This window comes from Harpia harpyja, chromosome 5 (genome assembly GCF_026419915.1).
Source record: "Harpia harpyja isolate bHarHar1 chromosome 5, bHarHar1 primary haplotype, whole genome shotgun sequence".
Lineage (NCBI taxonomy): Eukaryota > Metazoa > Chordata > Aves > Accipitriformes > Accipitridae > Harpia > Harpia harpyja.
In genome coordinates this window covers 901,712-925,705 of record NC_068944.1, presented here as the reverse complement: position 1 = coordinate 925,705, position 23,994 = coordinate 901,712, and the positions used below count along the sequence as shown (strand labels likewise).

General features: G+C 41.7%; 1 protein-coding gene across 17 annotated transcripts in view; it reads right to left on the bottom strand.

Annotated features, from left to right (window-relative positions):
• The window catches only part of IKZF1 (IKAROS family zinc finger 1), a 72,448-nt gene that overhangs the window by 36,739 nt on the left and 11,715 nt on the right, over positions 1-23,994 (bottom strand). For 14 of the 17 annotated variants that reach the window (XM_052788074.1, XM_052788073.1, XM_052788072.1 and 11 more), the window contains exons 2-3: positions 21,628-21,681; positions 13,713-13,832 (exon numbers count right to left, since the gene is read on the bottom strand). In XM_052788074.1, the coding sequence (XP_052644034.1) occupies positions 13,713-13,832; positions 21,628-21,667 (160 nt within the window). In that variant the 5' untranslated portion in view covers positions 21,668-21,681. Of the gene's footprint in view, positions 1-8,367; positions 8,691-13,712; positions 13,833-17,979; positions 18,038-19,165; positions 19,241-21,627; positions 21,682-23,994 lie in introns of those variants that run through there. The other 3 variants (XM_052788081.1, XM_052788078.1, XM_052788079.1) reach the window with 3 other exon arrangements.

Sequence of the window (23,994 nt, the reverse complement as noted above, 5' to 3'; positions counted from 1 at the left end):
ATCCTTCATTTATTTATGTTTACCTGGTTTATATTTTTCAATCTCACTTTTCAAGCTAGAGACACATTGTTTAAAACAAAGCTGAGTACTTTGAACTAAATCAATTCCACTGCACCCTGGAAGAACACACAAGACTATTTTGCTGCAGCTATTAGAAACACAAATTTGCTCTCTGGTTCCAGAATAATATATATGGTTTAGATTCCACAGCACAATTGATTACGTCTCATTGTGCCCTACCTCACACTTACCTCGCCTAGGACTTGTAAGGCTTAATTAATCAATCATGTATATATAGCCTTGATTAGATTGTAAGCTCTTTGGGGCGTGCTGTTGGTGTTTGTGCAGTGCCTAGAGCAACAGAGCTCGGTTCCTTTTCCAGGAACCCTGTGGCACAACACAAATTCATAGATAAAAAGAACAAAACAATTGGAGAGAAATGGCAGTAGAAACACCCGAAGCTTAATTCAATCCCCTTTCCAGTCCTACATAGACAGTAAGAGCTAATACGGACAGAGGACATGCAATTATATGCAACTAGAACAAGATCTGTGCGGTGAAAACTGGCGCCAGGCATTCAGAGAGTGATCAAAACTTGGCCTCCCATGAGGGTTGATGATCTGTTCAGACTATCACCACTGGCATTTCCTGCCCTCTCAGCATTTATGGAATATTTGAAAGTGTCTAGCAGGCAAAGTTTCTGTCAAACTTCCTCTCTGCTCCTAGTCGCGTGTCCTAGACAGTGTTAAGTGCCTTTTACTTGGAGGAATCCTTTTGTCGCTTTTTAAAGCATCTGCCCAGTTTTTGTTTAAAGCACTTTTCAAATATTGCAAAGGAACAGACACTGCATTGCATTTTTACCAAACATGCAGGATTCTAAGCGTAGAAACACCCAAATGTGTGTCCTAACGTTATTACGCATTAGGAAACCTTCTTCTTTCCCATGAACTACCAAGTTGCAATTCCTTGTTGCTACCAAGCCAGAGAGAGTGCATCAGTACTAGTCAATCCAGGATTCATAATGCACCTAAATTTCACACTAACATCCAGACAGTGTGGCTGGACTAAGAGTGAGGCAAATGGAAAGCGTGACAAATCTTCCCCATTAAAGTGCAAAGCAGCTCTACAGAAGTTGCTATTTCTTATTAGCTAAGGTAAACTTTGATATCTGTGCCGTAGCCATCCTGCACTGTGGAGTATAGTGTGACATCAAGAAAGGAAATTAAATCCTGCTAGCTCCACCACCTAGGAACACATACATCCAGAAATACAATTTGGGCTATTGGGTTATACAGGCTGAACCAGGTCACGGCCAGGCAAGTTTGTCAGAGGCTGCAGCAAGCGTGCAGACTTGGTCTTCAGAAAATTAACCTTTACCCAGTAAACTGGTCAGCAACAACAGACAAAAATATGGGACTGGCAAATGATGCTTTGTTCATTTGGAGGAGAGCATCTCAAGGAAAGTTGCTTCTGCCTTGTCCAACACAAAAAGACAAAATCATGCTGGCTGAATATTTCTGAGTACGTAAGGCACTCAAATCCCAGTGATCCCAGTATTCTACTGGCAGGCCTTTGGACTCTAGGAAACTGTTAGACATAGATGCAATTGTCACTTGCATCACAGCAGTGCCGAGAGCTCTCCTTGCCACTGGGACAAATGAAGCATACCTCATCCACAGCTTCAAATTCCTTTACCTCAAAGGCACCGTGGAGTCTAAGTGAAGCTGATGCGAGCCACAGGCTCACGCCTTCGGGGTAACCTGCTTTTCAAGTGTTCGTAGAAGAGAACGTTAAAAGTTTCATTTTCTGTTGTCATCTTTTTTATCGAATGAATGTGCAGCGGCTGTTAGTAGTGCAGGACCGTGGCATGCTGCAGCAAACCTTCCCAGCAAGTCTTGTGAAATTTGTTTCTGCTGATGCAAATGTGCTATTTTCTAGAGCTCCCCATTGCTATCTGATGAACTCCCATCCTATGCCTGAATGTGAAAAACACAACCCGCAGCCCAGAATGTGTGGATCGCTGTGTTCTCAGGAAGTATGCAACTAATATAACTATTTGTGCTCTGTCTCACTGAGGGTAAAAAAGAAGGGTGAAAAAAAACCACCATTGCACAGCAAACACCAGTACTCACACAGGAAGGCCAGGGACTGCATTTTGCTCAACTAGCCTGGCCTTTGTGAGGGTTGTATTTTGCATTCATCTGTAGCTCCCTGAGACATGTATAAGGAGATTCCCTGAATATCACCATCACTTTCTGGGATGGGAGAGCAGAAGGGTCCATCACTACATCTGTTACAGTGGTTCTTTTAATTGTGCTTTTGTATTTGTTAGCTCAGTTAGCTACTGAAACATCTCTAAGAAAGTTATTGAGTTAGACATGCATCAGCTTTTAGTGGAAAGCTGTATCTCAAATGATACAAGATATTATATCTGCATTTTCCATTAGATTATTTCAATACATCAGCCATCTATCCCTCTGCTGTGAGGACCAGACATACCCCAAAGCTTCACTGTGCAATCCTAAATTTGGTATAAACTGTAAAAGAATCTTCTGGAAAATCAATATATCCCTCACTCTCCATTACAGACCCTACCTGAATAACACTGTAAGAAATTAAGTGAATAAAACACCCGAACCCAGGAAGGAACAGCACTTAGGAACTGTGGGGGAGGATCCTGAGAGCCCATGTACCCCTTCACTGCTGAGCCAGCAGCAGCAGGCAGGAGAGCCTCCCCAGGGCATCGCCTCAGGCGAGGAATGCCAGCGGGAAGGATAGAGAGGGTGTGCATGTCTCTCTCTCCTTTCCCCAGCTCCCTCTATCTTCATGAACTCCTTAGTTGTCTTTCTAGTACCGTCTCCCCACCTGTCTTCACAGCTGCCTCAGCCTGGCAGCCCTACACAGACTGCAAAAGCCACAGCGGGTACAAGTGGGTCTTCCTCAGCTGTTGCCCACTTCCCAAAAGGAATTTACACTTATGTTTCTTATAGGGATACAGACAAATTAGCAGGAACTAACCTTTTCCTCTTTTAGGTTTGAAAAAAAAGTATTTTTATGACATGCATTTACTTTGCAGAGTGTATGTTTGATAGGTCTTTTCTTTCCCTCTTAAGAAGAATGAAAAGCTCAGCTTTCAAGATAAATGCTCTTTTGCATACGTATGCTGTTTTTTAGGTTTTTACACAGACATACACACAGAGGAATTTGATTTTGCAAGCATATAATTTTATGTGTGCTGACAGACATAGCTTTGTATGTACATGTGTGTTATGTGTGTGCATTTACACATGTAAAAGAGAGAACATGGAATAAATGGCTCCTGTTGGCTGGAAAATACATTGCCATTTCAAACTTCAAAGGGAGTATTAAAGAGAAGAAATGAATTACAAAGGGTTTTAGAAAGGAAAAATATTTTTGCATTGTCTCCTTAAAACCAAGGACTAAATCGTTCATTGTATAAATCAGTCTCTTTCATGGCACACTGGAAAAAGCTTATTAGCAATGGTTACATTGTATAGTGGACTTACAGACTCATTAATGTGTAATTACAGAATAAACAATATCAGACTTGTCTAGTCTGTTTTGCAAGGAGAAAAAAATTTCCACTTAACACCACAATAAGTCCATGATAGGATACCAATTTTACTAGGATCTACTAGCAATGTGGTGGTAAGATTAAACAAATGTGTCGCTACACTAGAGGTAATGCTTCATTACCATTATTCCTTCCTTGTCTTTTACATGTGTTGGGCTCCAAAGCCACTGAAGTCTTTTGCTAGCACAATTATAATTTCTCATTTTTATTTCTAATTGCCATTATGTGGACAAATTGTCAGGAAGCTCAACCCCTCCCCAGAAAAGCCTAGTTCCCATTTGACTTCTAGATAAATTGTTGTAGGTCCACACCTGCAGCAGACAAAGTCCCAGCAACCACGCTGGCCGTAAGGGCTTCCCCACATCCCCTCCAATGTCCAGCAACAGGAGGTGCCAGTTACAAAATGGTTTGGATTCTGGGAGGAAAAAGGACGAACCTGACTCAGAAAGGAAGGCACCGCATCAGTGCGGAAGGGGTGTTCTCACCTTTTCATTCATGGCTTCAGCCTGGGAAAACCAGGAGAGGTGCTCTGCTTAGGAGAGACAGAGACATTCACAGCTGGAATTGTGAATACAGACAGCTGGGGGTCGGGGTAAGGATGGATCATGGACAATTTGACACTTCCCTCAGCCACATAGGTGTTTCTTTCCCTTTGCAAATCTGGGCACAAAAACCAAGCAGTGGGTTGCAGTCCACCCCACAATAAGGCAAATAAATTTTTCGTAGTGAATTCTGTATGTGCATGTGTTGTTCTCCCCTGAAAATAAATTCTCATATGGAAAGACATGGAAAGATATCTCTGAAACCTAGCTGCAGCGCGAGGGGTGCAGAAACAGCAGTGTTCCCTAGCTGGCAGTCGCCATTTCAGTGCTAATGAAACCATCCCGCTTCAACACCAACCATTGCCACCATTTCCGAGCATTGCAACATGTATTCACAGCAGGAAAAAACAGGCTCAATAACTCAGTCCATATAACACTGAGGTGCACAGTACTGTGAATGAGAAGGGACTGATCTCCCTCCAAAAAAACCCTAAGCCATCATTAAAAATCAGAACGCAAAGCTCTTAGCTTAGACAAAAAACAAAACACAAAAACCACCGAAGATTCGGGAAGTTCAAATCCATAGCGGGGATGTTGGCTGATCACAGCTTCTTACAAATACAGGATGCTTTTAAATGATGAAATATGGAGAATGAATATTTCCTCTTCTATTAATTGCAACACAAGCTGAAAGTGTCGCCAACTTTAGTTAAAACCCACCTTTCCATTGCATTAAACATTTCTGTTACGTTACTTAATCAGCAGGGAGGGCAAAATCATGTGCAGATATTCTCTGTTATATGAAGGAATTAGCAATTCCTTTTAAAGAAGTGCTCAATTTTTTTTTTTTTTTTTTTTTCCAAAAGGAGGGGTCAAGGAGCAGGCGAGTTCTTACGTCATTCCATAAAATAATCTAGAAGTTACTAAAAACTCTGGTAAGAGCCACTTCCTCAGAAGTAACATTTCCAGTGTAAAAAAAACCTGGCTTATGTGAAAGTTCTCCTTACTCTTCAGTCTCTTCTCTTTTTTTTTTTCTCTTTAAACTCTGGTATGTGGCTTGGAAGAGTGGAGGTCAATTCATTCTGTCACATTTCTCCACTTTTGCTACATATATTACACTTCTTAAATGAGATAATTTGGGACTATCTTTGGCAGAGGAGAAACAGCAGAAATGGAAGGTGAAAACTGAAGAGCAAAACACAGACCTTAACTTTTCTTTTTGAATAAGCCCTGTTTTGGTTGGAAATTGAGAGTAATTCTGTGTTTGCTCTGCATTTACTAATTCTCTGCAAACCTTCAATGGTGTTCTTAATCCTATTTTTAGGTATGGATTTTGGCATGCTAGGGTTGAAATCTTATTTACGTCAAAGGAGTAGGAGTTACTTCCAAAAATCCCGTTTGGTGCCTGTGGTATGCCTGTTAGTATGGCTGATGGTAGAATAGATTAGATACCTTCTTGGGATCTCTTCTTATGCCTATAACTTAGACACCAAAATGCTTCTGAGAAACATGTCCGTAAAGTGCAATGGCTACAAGAACTAGGCACTATTCCTAACTTAAAAGTGTGTAAAAACCAAAGAAAGAGAATCACGCATGAAATAGGTTACTTCACTAGGAATTACATTCCCTGCATGTGCACCTTTACAACACAGAATTCACTTACTGGGGAGGGAGGGAGCAGCAGAAAGTGTCTCACATTGCAGGCTGCAGGTCTAACCTGCTTTTGGGCAGCTGCTCTGCTGGCTCGCTTGTTCAGGGTGGCAGCTAGATGAGGCAGCTAGATGAGGCAGGACAGAGTTTCCAACAAGCTGTCTCTGAAGGCCAAAATCCTGCGATACTGGCTGATCCACCTTCACAAGTTAACAGCTTGTTGTGGTTACACTTCTTCACCATAAATGACACTCTGAGAGTGAGCCTGCATTGGCTGCTATGGCATACCTACCTACTGCACGTGGGGCAGAGCTTTTTCCGGACAAACCATCTTCTGAGGCTTTAAGAAACCTCACATAGTGAACTCAATGAGAAAGGTTCGGGACAGATCTCTGTCCTGCTGCAATGAGTGGTATTTGCTCCTGGCTTTAGGACTACAGCTCCAAAAAGGAGCTCCCTGCATGCCCCACTCTTTACCATAAATGGCTTGTTCCACACTGGGGAAACCTGTGGTGGCACGGCCACCCTGTAAATACTTCCCTGCAAATCTCTAATGAGGGGATGCAGCCACACTGACACTGTGTTTGCACATTTTGCTGTGGGACAGATCCTGGGGAGGGAGCTCACACCTGAGGGGAGAGCATCACTGCAGGTCCTCTGCAACCAGAAACTATCTCCTCTCAGGGAGGCACCGTAGCAGGAGTTTAAACTACAGAAATGTGAGGAGAGGCTGAACAAAATCAAAACAGCAGCTTGTTCCAAAACGGCACCTCTGTAGAGGCAGGTGGTCCCTACACTGCGTCTCAGTCCAGTGGTTTTCACTCAGGGTACACTCCTGAAGAGCGCTCAGGCTGAAAGAGAACTTGCTCAAGGGAAAAGCAAGCCTACAGCAAAGAACAAGCAAGAAATAATACAGAATAGAGGGATGGCTGGTGTTGGGAGGTCCATCCAAACTTCTGATACAGTCATTCCCTTAAAATAACATGAGGTTTAGCAAACTGCAGTTATAGAGGTCCTCCCAGCTTTAAACATGCTCCCCTTCCAGCCAGAGCCCTGTATTTCTGAGTTGTGCTGCAGCCACGGCTGAGATCCTGCTAGATAATTTTAACTCCCGAGCTAGAATGGGGCTTATCTCTGAGGCACATCTCTTCTGCTCAGATAAAGACAGCTTCCTCTAACTGCAGATTAGATCAGCAGGCTCAGTAGCCGTACCTAAAAGCCACACAGCTAAACACACTGCACCTTTCCAGTTCAAACAACGTTTGCTGCTTTCTCAATGCTGAAGAAACTTGCACAGCTCCCAGGCTTTCCCTGGCTTTTGCACTGATGTTCCCCTCTGAAAACACAGCAGTACCCAGCAGGCCCTCATGAAATTGGCCACAGCTCCACAAGCTACACAGGTCTGGAGAAATAAGGGGAAAAAAACTCATAGTGTCACCACCCACTGCTACATTATGTCACATAGTGGCAACAGAAACCATATTTCTACCAAATAGGCTAGAAGAAAAAAAAATTCCACATGAAACTAAATAGAAATCACTGGAAAAGTACAACTCTCTTTTAGGATCAATTCTGTTCTCAAGGATTTGATTCTATCACACAATCTGGTTGCATCAGAAGAGAAATTTTTATGTGCCTGCTTACACAGTGGCTCTGGCCTGGCTTTGCATGAGCTGAGTTAACTACGCTAATACAGCGCAGCCAATGCTGGGACTGCAGCACCTCCCCTTTCCAGACTGGTTCACCCTCCCTTCGAGAAACTATTTGCAAGTTTGTTTTGAAAATGTTCACCCTCCATTACCTGCAGCAAGCATTTTTAAATTTGATAATGGAATTTGCCTTCAGTAAGAGGGCTGTTTTCCACTGGCCTTGTGAAAATTCATGCACATTTTTCTAAGTCCTAAGTCATTACATTGAGCAGAGCTTGTCTCTGGCAGTGTGGCCAATTCCTCAGCTTCCCAATGGCCCCATATACCTGGATCTTTGGCACCTCACTCTAGCACACTGTTTCACACTACACACATGCAAAACATACCTTTGAAGGCCGGTATATACCATATATGCCATACAGAATTTATAAGGGCATTCATGAAATTTGTCACATGCCTTCTCCCACTAAACCATGCCCATCCGCCTCTATACAAACTCCCAGAAGAGTTTTGCATAGAAAATGAAAATAATCCTGACAAAAATATATCTCCTGCGTTTCCCCCTAAAAACAGGTAAGTCATACTGGCAGGGTCTCAGAGCATGCAATACCAGTCCATACTGGGGACTGGTACTTTGGGACTAGAAATAGGGGCTTCAGACCAAACAAGAGGGGAGATTCCCAACTTCCCTATTTTTAAAAGTTCCTAAAATATTTTAGTTACAAGTTTTTCAATTCCTTCAGAAGACTGCTCAGTTGGACTTTCAAGCCCTGTTTCATTGTGGAGTATTAAAGACAATTCCTAAAGCTCCCCAAACCAGCCTGAAACAAATTTTCTCTCTGCTCTCAAACCCAGTAGGGCTACATTAGGTGAGACAGCAATTATCAGCAATTATTTACAAAGGCTCATCAGCCTCTACACACTTTCATACCTTTGAGCAGCAGAGATGTCCATCTGAAACCTGAGCCAGTAAAACACATTACACAGCCCTCCAGGTTACTTTCGTTCTCTGAATGATTACATGTCCACGTGCACACATGCCACACGTGCATTTCATTACTCATACACTGCCTTCATAGCCACCGAACTCCTACAGGAGGAGCACACAAAGATGTTTTGCTCTGGCAGTCTTTTTCCTCAGCCCCTTTCCCTGCCCTACAGAAGTGCTGGGGCAGCAGTGAGCTGGACCTGTCTCAAGCAACAGGACCAATTTTGCAAGCTGGGGTGGGGCACTTCCCCTTTTGGCTTTTCTCTCTTCTCCCCTCCATCTGCAGCCTTTCCACACTTTTACTCTGCCTCCACCCAGCTATGTGTGAGTTGCAGCAGATTTATGTAATAGCAAGCTGTTGTGGTTGGCCTGGTGGCCCCTCAGCAATGCTTTCAGTCCGTGCTCTCAAATGGTTGAGCTCCTTTTAAGGAAATAAAGCACTGAAGCCGCTCAGAGTGAGAACACTTGCCTGGACCAGTAACTAGCTACTTATGCAGGTTACCACCTCTGAATGCCCATGGCCAGGACGGAAGAACCCAGGATGTGAAGACAATGCCAGGTTCACAGTGATGCCAGGCACTGTGGCTCTGCAGCTACGTAGGCTTCTGCTTCAACAACTGGGTTGTGGGAGGGAGGTAACATCAGTCACTTGACATTTCCCATTGGAGGAGAAAAATGTCAAAAAGCTCTTTCCTTTTAATGTCTCTTCCCATACTAGTATCCTTTATTTTAAACAAAAGGAGAGTTTCTAACCTCATATACATCTCATCTGTCTTCTACTGATGTCTAGGATCACCTTGACTTGTTACTTTGGGCATCTTCTGTCAGTTGTCCAACAGTTTCAACCCAATTTTGTGAGATGAGTTCTCCCCAACTCTTCCTCTCAGAAAGAAGAATATCTGTACACATTATATATTCCAGGTCCAGACTGTAACCTGTGACTATGATGGTGATCACTTTTTTCAGAGAAACCTTGACTTCTGTGTTGGAAGTCTAAATGGTCATCTTCAGCATCAGACAGCTGCCTCTGCAGAAATGGTGAGCCCACAGCCTCTTTCTGAGGTCAGTAACACTGAGAAGGCTTTTGGTTTTTCACCCACCAATGGCCAGTTACGGTATGGGAAGTTATGGCTAAAGGAAGGTACTGCCTTTCTAAGGAAATGCTACCACTGCAGCAAATGGCTTTTTCCGCATGAAGTAGGGTCCGACCTACAGCTCACTGAATCACTAGCTTCCCACACATGGCTTGAATTAGGATACGGTCCCAGGGCAGAAACAGCCCTAAATTGCAACCGTCTACCACATACAGGATGTTCAGTACTGATTATCCACAAAAGGTGCACGCAACATTTAACCTGAAACTTGAATGGAGACAGTAAGAATCAGCAGAAGATATTTCAAATCAGCTCCTATGTTATAGGTTAGCATGGGAAATAGGGCTGCCCATCCAAAATAGGCTGCAAAGCACTAATTCTTAATGGAATGGAATTTCAGTGGGGTGTGTATTTCTAAATAACTTAGATCGAGATTTCAAAAGAATATTTAGGAGAGATGGTAAAACAGAATCTCTAGTGCCTTAAAGAGCTGTGAAAATCTAGTTCTTTGCTTGTCTGAAAGCATTCTCTGTGTTCTCTAGAAAAACTAAATGTAGAGCTGGTGGGTGAGCAGAGTAAAAAAATAAAATAATAAAAAAGTTATAGGTGCCAGATCAGCCTGAGAAGGAAATTCGGGGTGGAGAAGAGGACAAGGAAGGAAGAAGATCTAGTGGACAGAGCAGCAGAAATGAAGTTTGCAGGAGGAAGCTGCTCAACACATAGTGACATTCTGGGAGTTACAACATTAAAAACATAGCAAGATCATCAAGGAAATTAAGAGACATAGCAGTGACCAGAACATGTCTTTTAATGTGTTTCTGCTTTGCTGTGCTGCTTGGGGTTATTACTAGAAAATGTTGATGACTTTACTTCCACAAATGACCTTTTCACACCAGCTTATCTTTTTTCCATTGGTCAGAAGCAACCCATGTCTTGGGTGCCTCTGTCTGGGGACACAAGTTAAAGCATACATTTCATGAACCTGGACACCTCCCATATGAAATTTGCACCCTCTCTAGACATTTTAAGTGAGACACTCAAAATCTGAAGGCACTCAATAATATCCAACAAGTGAATTGAGTACTTCTGAAGTCTACTACACCTTCATTCTCAGAGCAGGAGAGAGGTTTCAAAAGGTTCTCTCTATCAATCAGGCCTATAGCACCATGTACAAGTCTCAATCTAGGGTTGGAAGAAGCGAGAAAGGAGATTTTTGAAAACACACAGAAGAGCTAGAGCCTATCTTTCTTTTCTAACAATAGCTTATTTCCCCTAATCTTTGACCTTTAAAATGCTAAATTGATGAAAAAGGTAATTAAACTTTTGACTCCAGGGTTAAAGGTTTTGTGAAGTGTTACTACAAATCTGAGTAAGCAAACGGTCATTTGAACATTTCTATCTCGCAGGCTGATTAAAATTAACAACAGATTTCTCACCTAATTTTAGTAAGATGAGGTAAATACTTACTCTTTTCATTTAACAAACCTGCAATTTCCATTGTTACCTCTATAACACTACATGTACAAAAAAGTCCTCCAGAGCTCAGTGGCCCTCCTCCATAAATGTTTCACTCAAATTACCCTTCCTCAGTGCATGCCGTATGGACAGCTGATCTCTCAGGGTGTTACAGATTAAGTGGAATGCACTGTAAATCATATGTTGAAATACAGCAAAGTGCATAGGGGATTCCCTTTTGACGAAGGAAGCAGATGGGACATTAGGAAAGTCATATAGAGAAAAATTGTTGCCTGGTCATATCTGCTCATGTGCATCGCCTGTCAGTTATCACAGGCCACAGTCTATCTCCCAGCCATGAGATATATATAATATCAGTGGGTCTTTACATACTGTCCCACCTATCTATCGTTCTTCAAACTACTTTTTCAGATCATCCTTTTCTACCTAAGTTTCATGATAAATAGAGGTGAGAAACAGATCTTAGGACTTAGAGATGACAGCGCTGCACTGAACACCAAGCCTGTCTATGCTGCCATGCCACTGCCTACATAGAAAGACAGTCCCCTTCAACCCTAATATATCTATGGGATCATACAGGCCAAACACCACTCCTAAGGCATTGGTTTACCCCTAACAGGCTTTCTTTTGACAATGATCCAGAATGTGCATGGCAATCATATGGCTCCTGATATGTTTTCGGCATGTGTTTAGACCCTTTTTGTAAAAAAGGAGAATCAATTTTTTCAGTGCACTGTTTACAAAAAGTTAGTTTAGGGCTAGAAAAAGGAGCAGTAGAAGAGGTAAAAGTGTATGCAGCTTTACAGGAAAGACAAACATTGCAAGCACTGGAGTTGATACCTACAGTTAAGATCATCCATAAAACAGAGTACTGTGAATTGTCTTTGTTTCTGTTGATTATGGTAAATGTCTCGCTACAAGATGTGACCCTTCAAAACCAAAGAGCTATGGGTAGAGAAAGTGGCTGTGGAACAAATGTTGAAGTCAGGACATAGATAATCTAATTAATTGCTGAGTGCGCAAAGTAAAAATAATGAGAACAACAGATGGAACTTACCATATTTAGGACACCAAAGATAACATTTTCTCCTTCTTTTATTACAGTAACTTCTAATATGTGTTTATATTGATATATAATTGAACTGTTGGGAGAATCATTACATCATCAGGAAATATAAATTTGATCTTTGCTGGTTCTGTATGATATTTGTGAGGTGAAGTAAATTCAATGCAATCAAAAATCCTGTTTGTTTGTTTGGGTTTGAACAAGGGATTTTTTTTTAATTATTATTATTTTTTAAATCAAGCCTTAATTATATTGTAGGGTTTAGTTACTGTGGGAGAAAGGAGGCTCAACTCATTTTACTGAGTTGATATACAAGCAGTAAAAGCAAGATTTTGTCCAAAGAGCTTTGGACTGAGAAACAAGCACTAGGTAAGTAGTCAGATTATTAAAAAGCATTTTTTAAAATTAATTTGTTCTCAAGGTATGTCAATATGCCTGTAGGAGCTGAACTTTATGCTCACACTTTTGGTAAGAGAGGATCAAATGGCAAATAAAATGAAGATGCATAACACACTGCATTCTCTACTAGCTAGTGCTGGAGTTTGGGAGTAGGGTCTATTTCTAATGCTGACACCATTCTGCTGTATTACCTTGACTTGGTTATTTTACTTTCTGTGCCTCCCTTTCCACCTACCATTCTTTATTGCACTTCCTTAGACAATAAACATTTAAAGGCACTTGAAATCTTTCTGTAAACAGTCTTCCACCCTGACCCTCATTCTTACAATAGGAATGTAAAAATGATGAACAATACTTTTATTTGTGGATAAACAAACATATTTTGATAGTCACTCCTCTCCTGAAATATTTTTATCATATAGGGCCTTGATCACAGCATTCTGGGAGTCATTGTGCTTTTTTTTTTTTTCCTACTAGCCAACAAGCATCATGCTCAAGTAATATCATCTAGTCTTTTTTAGTGGACTACGTGTAAGCTGATGCATGCAGTAGTCAGCAGCATTGCTAGTTCTTGGTGTGGAGTCTGGGATCCCTAAGAAGAATCAGCATTTTGCAAAATCATCTCGGGACAATAATTTATTGTAATCCAACAGACTTTATCAATTGTGGGCTTTTACCTAGAAGAACAAAATTCAAGCGTTTTCTAAAGTTCTCCCAGTTAAAAAAATCAAGGGTAAATGGAGATCAGATATTGGAATCTGAAACATATGAATACTATGTGTGTTCTAATATGGCATTTCTGGAGAAATCTGAATAGCAGATAACATTTAAGATAGCATTCAAAGTAATAATAAAAATAATAACAAAAATACCTGAGAGTTTACTGAATTTTTATCAAATCTGAGTTCAGATAATTTTGACCTAGAACCACATATTTAAATCTATTTCCTACGCAGAATGAAAACCATCTTTCCTGGGGAGAATTTCATGCAATCAGTCATGCTTTAGAAATAAGATAAATAGCAGGATCTTTATAACTTCTCTGTGGATGAAAAGGCTTGCTGTCTTTCAAAATGCCTTTCCTAAAGAGAAGGTTGCACAAAAACCACTAAGCACCTGAGTAATCCTGTGCTGAACAAGATGAAAAGGCACAGGACCTGCTTGTATATCAGCTTATTATATAGTACTTTAACATTATTGGCATATTATATTATGTACTAATAACTCTTATCAGAGTGGACTAGTCATCTTACCCAAGACTCTCTCATTCTTAGCACTCTGTTGTCCTCCAGTACTAGTTGAAAGGTCCTCTGGTACAGGCATAGGTTCATCTGCATCATCTGGGACATCACTAATTGGAGAACTTTCCTTTCCTAGTAGTGAAGAAAGTAGCATCAGTTAGTCATCAGAGTAGCCTCATTTTCAAATAATACCATAAGTGGGACCACAAACCAAATAAAACTTAACAAAAAACCTAAACACTACTAAAAGCATGACATTCTTAGGACCAAAACCTGCTGTCCTGCAGAGAAAGCTTTTGAATACAGGGGGGTTATGTTTGTGAAAAGAATGCATGGCCAACGTCTTTTCCAAATGTACTGAAGTCTGGATACACAGTTACCAGTCTTGCCATTTTGGATATTTGTAACACACATGGATATTTTTCAGCTGCTATGCTCAGAAGATCCAGTTTAGCCAATGTAGACAGGCAGATTACAAAGGTTATCAAACGGTTGTCTTTTGTGAAAACTCTTCTTTCTTCCACAAATGCTCCTTGCAAGCACATCTGGATTTGCTTCAATGACATAGTGAGGTCTAATCCACAAGTATTCTGGGGCTCTAACAGAACTACCCCCAAAATAAAATTTTATCTCCAGCTAAAAATTCAACTAAATCTTCAGCAAGCTTCATTAATACCCACAGATCAAGCTGTGGCTGGTCCATGTGCCTACAAGTAATTAAGTGCCTGTAGCTCCTGGGACTTCCTAAAATGGGTACAAGTAGCAGAGGTCAGTCAAAACATGACTTCAGGGGTTTTATGGTCTCCTATTTGTAAAGAGGAAACAAACCCCAGTGTCTTGTGTACACAAAGTTTTGCAGAAGAAAACAGTCTGATGCTTTAGCGTGTTATAAATATTATGGAACCGTTTTAGTGCCAAATGCAATACAATAAGGAAAATAACTCTCTTGCTAAGTATTGCACTCCCAGGAATGGTGAGGTTTCTTGGTTTAGCTCTCAGTCACAGCACACATGTCCTGCCCTCAGTACTATCTGGGTCTTGCAGAGCTTCTTTTGAAATGACTTCACACATGTGCTGGTTTTGGCTGGGATAGAGTTAGTAGCTTGTATGGGGCTATGTTTCAGATTTGTGCTGGAAAGAGGGTTGATAATACAGGCATGTTTTGGTTACCGCTGAGCAGTGCTTACACCGAGCCAAGGGCTGTTCTGCTTCTCCCCCCACCCCACCAGCGAGCAGGCTGGGGGGGCACAAGGAGTCGGGAGGGGACACAGCCGGGACAGCTGACCCCGACTGACCACAGGGATATCCCAGACCAGAGGACATCATGCTCAGCAAATAAAAGCTGGGGGAAGAAGGAGGAAGGGGGGGGATGTTCGGGGTGATGGTGTTCATCTTCCCAAGTCACCGTTACATGTGATGGAGCCCTGCTTTCCTGGAGATGGCTGAACACCTGCCTGCCCGTGGGAAGTGGGGAATGAATTCCTTGGTTTGCTTTGCTTGTGTGCGTGGCTTCTGCTTTACCTATTAAACTCTCTTTAACTCAGCCCAGGAGTTTTCTCACTTCTACTCTTCTGATTTTCTCCCCCAACCCACTGAGGGGGAGTGCGCGAGCGGTTGTGTGGTACTTAGTTGCTGCCTGGGGTTAAACTACGACAACACATCTGTAACAAAAGCATGCCTTGGAAACAACTACCAAAAGAATTATCTAAGTGATTAGTTTCATCAACTCTTACTAAAAGGCTGGTCTTTGCATTAATAGCAAAGAATGGAATAGGCCCAGAGCAGGATCTGAACTCAGTAACGTTCACATAAGACCTTTGTCTCCAAAATGGAGATGTTACCAATTTACACTGATGCAATATATTAGACATCCTGTGGCAATCAGCACATCAGCAAGGGCAGTAATTTCATGGCACAAAGTCCTAGCAATTTAGTGTTTTTTTTCTAATGAGAATTCCCTTGTTAACACACAAACATTAATTATTTCTGAAATCACTTCTCAGAAAAGGAAAAATTAAAACAAATACAGCTTACTTAAGTGACAACAGTCTGGTGATGCCAGTTATGGATTTGACCTGAAAGAAGAAAATGGTTTCCTCCCAACCTCCTGGGTGGAGCAAAGCATCGTGCTTTCCAAACTATACTGATCATGATAGGGGAGGAAATGACAGGTAGGTTTAAGTCATCTTTCAAATTAGCTGGTTTGGGTTGTTTGCACAAATCTAGATTTAAATGAATGAAATGAGTGGGTGACTGCATTTCTTAGTGATGCATCTATCTGACTATGGAATATTCTCTGAGCAGGAGTGGTGGGAGTGGCATCAGGTGAACCATCTAAAACTGCATCCAGAGAACTCAAGGGTAACGAAGGAACAGTCCTGCACTGGCAGAGGGACCGACTAGATGATTTCATAAGGTCCCCCCCATCTCCAGCTTAAATGGGCAAAATCACACCCACTGGATGCCAGTACAAGAGCAAAGGTGTATTGTGTACATGGAAAAGAAGGACTATGAATTTTACAGCAGAGGAAAGTAAAAGCAGGAAGCAAGTTCATTAAAACAGTTTTTGCCATTCACTGTTTAGCTCCTTATTTAGTTTTTCCTGTAGCTTTCTGCACTGTATTTATGGGAGGTAAAGAACTTAAAGAACTGCCAGCAACTTTCCAATGCAAGTCCCATCTTCCCAAGCTGAGGTATCTCTTACAGATAGGATGCATGGGTGAGGAGAAACAGATAAAATATTTCAGCTGTTTCAACACTTCCCCCTCCAACAAAACAAAAACAAAACCAAAAAACCCAGAAGTTTAATCAGAGGGCAAGAGACGGTATGGTCAGAATCAGCTCTCTTGATGCTACATGTAAGATAAGGAAATTTATTAAAAAGTAGTAGTAATCAAAAGCCACCTGCATCTTCCAAGGTTCAAATTGTGCTCCCAGTCACAACAATGGAAGTTGATGCTCTGACTTAGTCTAGATTCAGAAGAACACTTACCCTAAAAACCTGAAGTCTTTTTTGGCTACAAACCAGTATAAACACAGACCTATGAGATAACAGCAAGCAAAATTAAAACTTTCTTAGTATGTAATTAGGCATCCTACAATAAGCAGGTTAAGTAGGATGCTTTGAAGATAAGGCAAAGCAGACTTTTGGAATAGAAACCTGTTAGTAGATCAGTACTTTCGCAGTTTATGGTGAACTGTTTTGTCACTAAACAGATATCAACCTTCTAATTGTTAAATTAATAGCCATTTGTCCAGGTGGCATGAATCAGACTAGCCTCATGGACTTGGTGGGGCAGAAGCCGGAGATCTGGTACGCTTCCCTCTTTGCAGGAGACTGCAGTTAAGAAAACTTAGCAAACTTGGCTTTAATGACTCATTTCATATCATTTGATTTCTTCCTGTTACACATGATCAAGAAATCCCTGCATGCAAAAAGGCAGGATAAAAATAGTGGATTTAAAATAGATACATTTGTTAAGCTCTGTGTCTTGGATTCTAGAGCATATTTGTATTTCATGCCTTAACTACATCTAAATTGTTACACCATGGTAAGTTCACTACTGCATGGTAATCTTACAGATATGCAATCTCACTAACATCCTTTTGCCAATGAATTTAGAAATGGAAAGTGAGTGGGGGAAAGGAGGGAACAGTTTCTCATTTAATTTCTAACAGGTTTGTCCAGAACAATAACTGGTCGAAGGGATGGAGCTAAAAAAAACCCACCTAGTGGCAAATACTAGGGTAAATTATTAAAATGTCACATAACAGAGCAAAGTACCATAGATTTATTCCATTCCCATTTTATATTTTTGCTCAAAAATAAGAACTGAAGCATAAACAATGCTATCTAATCTTGGAGCGGCGGGGTGTCTTTTTTTTTATTTTTACTTTTATAAAGAGCCACCTGACATATCAAATGAAAAAGGCAAGGAAGCTGTAGAATTGAAGTTCTGTTTCTGGCACTGCCACTGACTCATGGTGCCCTTGGTTAAGTCATAAATGGAGATCACTTCAACTGCAGGCTGTATCATACATTCCCGCAATTCATCCTGAAGCTCTGAAAGACAGTCTCAGATTTCCTAACATTGCCATTTCTGTATGAAAATTGTCAGAGAAGTGCCTAACCTATCAATGGTGCCTGGTAAGACCCTCAACTTCTCTTTACTTGAGTTTTCTCATCTCTGCCCTAGCAATATAGTTAAAGACATGAGGAAAGAGAGGAAGGGAACAAAGTGCCCAGCCCAGTAAGGTTTTATGTATCTTTTATTCCTACCAAAGTCTGTAGCCTGGTGTTCCTTTAACACCTCCATTCAGTTCTGAGAGCAATTCAGTTCATGCCAGGATGGTGCTGCTGGAGCTGCGACTGTTAAAAAGAATGCCGGGGCAGGATTTCTTACAGAAGTCTCATTCTTTATCCTTTCACAAACTAATGTTGAATGTATTTAATACCTGAGGGTTGTTTCCTACGGAAACACTAGAATCACTGGAGAAGTCACGCAAGAAAAGTGACATAAACATTTTTCTGGATGAGAGTCACAACCCAATTCATGTCCCCTTTTCACTAGTAGAACCTCAAACATCCAGTGATGAGAGGAGAGTTACTCTGGAATGGGAGCTCTCAGGTGGGAGATACCAGCCCAGGATATGCTCACTTCCACCTTCCTAGGACCTAGCAAGAACATCAAATACAAAACTCTTCTTCCTGCTTTTGCAGAGCACGGCACAGCCTGGTCGGTGCTAGGGGATCTTTTTATGTTAGATGTGGAAACATTTGTACTGTTTTTTCACCTTCCTTAACTGTTAGGCCCTAGAAGTGAGAAAGAAAAAAAAAAAGAAAAAACGCAGGAAAAATACTGCTTGTTAAGTGAGATATTATCTGTGTTTTCTGACTCTCTTGTACGGGTGCCGGATACCGTTTGGTTAAATGTATGTCAGCTCTCTCCTCATTTCAGAACTGCAACTGCTTGCCTCATGAAATATCACTTTCAGGAGAAAAATAAAAATTGTGAACTTTGCGCTAGTCACACAGTATTTCAGTTCCTCTAGGAGCCAGCCATGCCTGGATTCCCAGAAGTGGGAATGCCTGTGTGCATGCAGGGTTTGGCTCGCTCACACTGGTTTTGTACTGTTTTGGCCCAGCTCGCCCCTGCCACACCTGAGTCAGCTACAGCTGCATAAAGTACATGGCTGCAAAACACTGCCTTTGAGCTGAGAAGACTGTTTCTAGAGACCTATTTTATTTCTGGGTTAAAAAACAAAACAAAAACAAACCCAAAGAACCCCCCCAAACTAATTTTATTTTAAATTCATTTTTCTTTTAAAACACAACCAAGTGTGCTAGTGAACCAAGTCACCTAATTCCATAGGCTCAGAGAATAAGCTACACTTGACAAGCATTACTCACAGAGCAGGAGAAATAAATAAAAGTGTTTTTCAGCTGACAAGACAATCTCACACACCTGAAACTCTGCAATTGTCTAACTGGTTCCCAACACATTGTAGAGTTCCCTCATCAGGCAGGGAAGCACCCTAGAAGCATGTAGACCCCAAGAAGAGGAGAAGGTGGGGGGGAAACTCCTTTCTGGATTCACCAGCCTATGAGAAAGAAGTAGGTTACATCCCTGTACCTTCAGATCGTCTACTTTTGAGGTCTAGTAAGAGTTTATGAAAAGCCAATATCTGTAGAACCTAATCTGACAAACTCCTATTTCCAGAAGGCTGAGTTCACACACAAGTCAGATCATAAATGAAAGTAAATTAGCAAGTTTTTTCTTTGGCCAGTTGTTCACAAATCCAGCTAACGACCCAACACAACTCACACCCTCTGTTCACAGAAAGTACCAGATGCTCAGTGACAGGAACAGCAGGAAGAGTTCAAAGCAGGTTGATTTTTTTTCTGTAACTTGTTTATGTAGGTCTACCTCTTATCAGAGGTAAAATTCCTCTTACACTGTTGTGTTTTGTTTTTTTTTTTTAGGAGAGCCCTCTCTCATCACATAAGACTACTACTCTTATCAGCATGATTTGCTAGAAAAGCTAAAGGGCACAGGAAAGTACTGCAGTGGTTCAAATCCCGGAAAACTTTGAGAGCTACAAATTATATACATAGATATGCATGTATTTACATACAAACAAGCATTCAAAATGGCAAAGTTTCTTGCCAATCTTCCCTCTTGAGGGGAGAGGCAGACCATAAGGAAGGCAAAGTGTGTGACCTACTCATCCACTCCTTGACTCAAGGCAGCATCTCCCACACTGCTCCTCTCCATGTCAAAAGAAAAAAAAAAGCAATGCTCTGGTAAGAGGTAGCAGGTGTGGAGCTCAAATTAACACCATAATAAAGAATACCACAAAGGTTAGGTGTGGGTATCTAGGGGAGCCTGTGCTGCTGCAGAGGAAGAGGAGGTCAGCGCTCCTGCTCCCAGGAGCTCACGTAAGCAGGAAAGGGTTTCTGCAGCAAGCAGAGGAGCTGGGCTTGAATCACAGCGTGGAGCAGATGTGCGGTGCTTTGTCTGCATAAAGGATTAAAACCCCACTGCTTTTTCTGCTAGGGCCACACGTGCTCCAAGCACAGCATGTATAGGACAGGTTTTATTTCATTTACAAATTGTTTCAGCATGTGACAAAACACTGATGTGTAAGTATATCCAGTTACAATTTTAAAATTGTTACCTGAGGAGGGGAGTGCAACGTGTCTCCACGGGGCTGACTAGGAATAACTTCCCTACACTAAATGTAACTGATTATCTTCTGTTGGCATGAAGGATTATTATATTGTTCTTTCAGACAGAAAATGTCTTTGATTTTCAATTTTCAGATGACACTAAAAGTTCTGGGTTCCAATTTTTGAGAAAACTCCTCAATGTTTTTAGAAGGGGGGGGGGTTGAAGAAAGAAAGAAAATTGTATTCATAGATTTCAGGAAAACCCAATGACCTAGCCACCCACACTGGACCCAGACCTTCATGATCTCTTATAGCTGGCCTCCAGGTCCTGAGCCAGCAGTGCCCAAGAGCTGCCTCTGAAGAAAGAGCCACATGCCCAGGTGTCTGCTGGGAGCGAGTGGCCTCAGTGATGGGGCTGTCATGCTCCAGGTTGAACACTAAACATGAAAACTGAAAGCCATTAACTGTTGCAGCTGCCAACATATTAGGGAAACTAGGAAAGAGACCGACTTGTCCTTTTTCAACTGTGGAGGCACAACAGTATGAATACATGTTATCTTGCTAAGCCAATCTTTTACAGAACCAATTTCCAAGGAAGTTAAGAATAAAACTCCTCATAGGAATATCAATATGGGGTAAGACTGCAAAATCCTATCCATGCCACTACAGGGCAAATTTTAGAAGCCTAACTTCTCTGCTGTTTAGAAATTTTTGGAAATATTGTCATCTTGGACAAAAACACAGTTACAAGCGTAAAGCCTCATGTCAATCCGTCCTTTTTTTGTTTTTCATTTTTTAAATGTTTATAAGTAAAACTGAATGCTCTGGGAAAAGTCAAATAACCCTATGTGGTAAATACAGTTTGTTTGCTTTTAATTAGTATTTGCCCCCTCCCACCTGGTGAACTTTGTTTGTTCTATATTTATTTTGTAACAATCAGAACTTTGCTCCCAGAAGAAAGAGTGTAGATGTGCACCTGACCATGCTTTAGGTATACGCTACCACAGGTTTAATGCAAAATTACATCTATGCTTCTATATTCCCTTGACTTCTTTATTTACCTAGTTCCTTTTAAAAAGTCCATGCACTGTTGGGCTTGATATCAAGTGATATCTTTAATTATATCTCAATTCCCACTCTGGTTTTAAAAAAGACCCAAAGCAATTTTATTGACAACAAGAAAAGCATTGTACTGTGCTAGAATGATGAGCAGAAATTTAGGATTTTCTTTGTAGAAGTATTCGTTGAGGACCTCACCTGAAACCTGGGACATATCTTGAGCCTCATCTGTTTCCATTTTCCTCAAGTTATCTGAGAAGAGAGGAAGAGCCTTAAGTTAATGCAAAATAACACACACATACACACACAGAAAAAGAAAAAAAAACCCCAACCCCACACACACACAGAAGGAGAAAGAAGGGAGAAAGGAAAAAAAAAAAAAACCCTTTACTATTTAACTATAAGATTATCTGGGAAGAATAATGTATTTTTCTCTTTATTTCCTCCCTGCATACTTGCTGGAGTATCAGACCGGCACAGACCTTGATCCTTTTAAAAACAGCATTACAAAGATTTATAAAAATATCATTACAAGCACAGGAGGACCAAATTTGTTATTTATTGTTAATTTCCTACTGCATAATAACCCAAAATGCAAACTGACTGCAACAAAATTAAGCAGAAAATTAAATGGCCCTGGGTCATTGTAGGCACAGAATTCATTCTCTTGGTTGATCCATAGTTATGTTCTTTCTAATTTACTGAGCATGCATCGATGAACCTTGAGTCAGCTTGGTGACACGCGTACAATCAGCAATCAAAAAACGAAGCAATTTGCTGAAGAATGTCTCATTTACCCAGGCAGGGCTGCATATCTGAGCAGCAACCGCCACTACCTCCATTAATAATGAATACACCTCCAGCCGCGGCAGATGGGCAGAGCAGCAGCTTCAGGCTTTGGCCCCTCGCTCGCCCGGGAGCCCTTCCTTCAGACCGCACCAGCCCGGCGCTGCGCAGGGGAGAAGTACAGCTCCCAAAAATAGCGAAATGAGCCCAGGAGGGAAAGGGAACCCGTGCCTTCCTGTTTTGCTGACAGATGGCTGGCTCCATGGCGAGGCGAGTGATACCGGGAAGCTCCTGCCCTCCGCTTGCGACACACCATCTTCCAAGGAGCCAGCAACCAGTGACCACAAGCACCAGGGAGAAGCGTGGGGAGGGTTAGTGGGGTAGAAACAGAATTCAGGTTTTTCAGGTGGAAGGGGACCCTGCAGGTCTCAGAGCTCGAGCACCAGCTGCAGACAGCTGGTGGCCCCTTGGATAATAGATGTGTTGCTGGAGCAGGTAGTCCCAGCACAACCTGGTCCCCGCCTTGAAGTATGGCACGAGCAGCTGAGGTAGCCTCAGGTGGGGAGGGGACAAAAAGCCTACAAGCTTTTTGTTCAGCCATGGTATGCTTGGTCATGTCTTTAGCTGCTGTGGCTGGCTTCACATCCTACCAAGCAGAGGAGCTGGCTCTTTGCTGTTCCTTATAACTGAGATACCTCCCCCATCCACCCCGTTTCCTGGAATTAAAGAAGATGCATTTTCTTGAGGGTTGGAAGCAGAACAGAATGTGGCTTGAGCTCTACAGAAAGATTCAACCTTATCCTAACCCTTTTAGCCCAACTTCCATAATTTATTTTGTTTCCCCAAAAAATCTTCAACCTGCTACCCAACAAGCTGCAGTGGGAAAGTGTAATAGCCATGGTCATATTTATTCATTTCATAAGTTTTATGGTCTCCTCACTTGCTTCTGAATATCATCAGTACATCTGAGATCCAATATACTGCTGCCCGCCCTTGAAAAAGCTGGCTTCCCTCACCAGGTCCATGGTAGACTTGTAAAAAGAGAGCATGAAGACTGCAGAGCTGCAGACAGGTAGGTTAGGGAACAGATTTTGGCCTATGAATTTTACAAAAAAAGTTTGGTATTCTCGCAGAGCATTCTGCCTGTTGCACATGTACCATAGCACTGCTTAATATCCAGTAATGCTGTCTTGCTTTATTCTGCTCTTAAACTTTAATTCCAGACAAGCAGTTTGTTTAACATCTATATAAAATTGTCAGAAATTACTACAGCCATGCAAAACACAATAAGCCACCTACCACTCAACAATTTGCATCAGTTCCTATGGGACTGAAGAGCTTACAATAGGTCTATTTTTAATGAAGTAGTCAGTGGGAAATGCAGCTTCTTTTGCAGGAGGGAAAATCCTATAATGGTAGCCTGCTCAATTACTGGAAACATGGTGTATTTTTGGCAGGTGGTATGGTACAAGTGCTCAGTATAGTCCCTTATTTCTCCTGCAAGCATGACTGAACACAAAGGAAGAAAAAAAGAAATGCCCATGCATCTATTACTGCCTTCGAGGGTCACCTGGCTACTGTTAATCAGTTGATTCCTACACATTTTTCCACAGAGTAGTGTACCCCAACCAACCAAAGAAAACATCCCAAGAAAATATCCCCCAGAAGGGAGCCACACTCACGAAGGGCACTTTATTCCAACTGCACCTGCCTTCTCCCTATTACTAGGCCTTCAGCAGGACTGGGAGAGACAAGGCGAGGAGGTGGCAAAGGACAAAA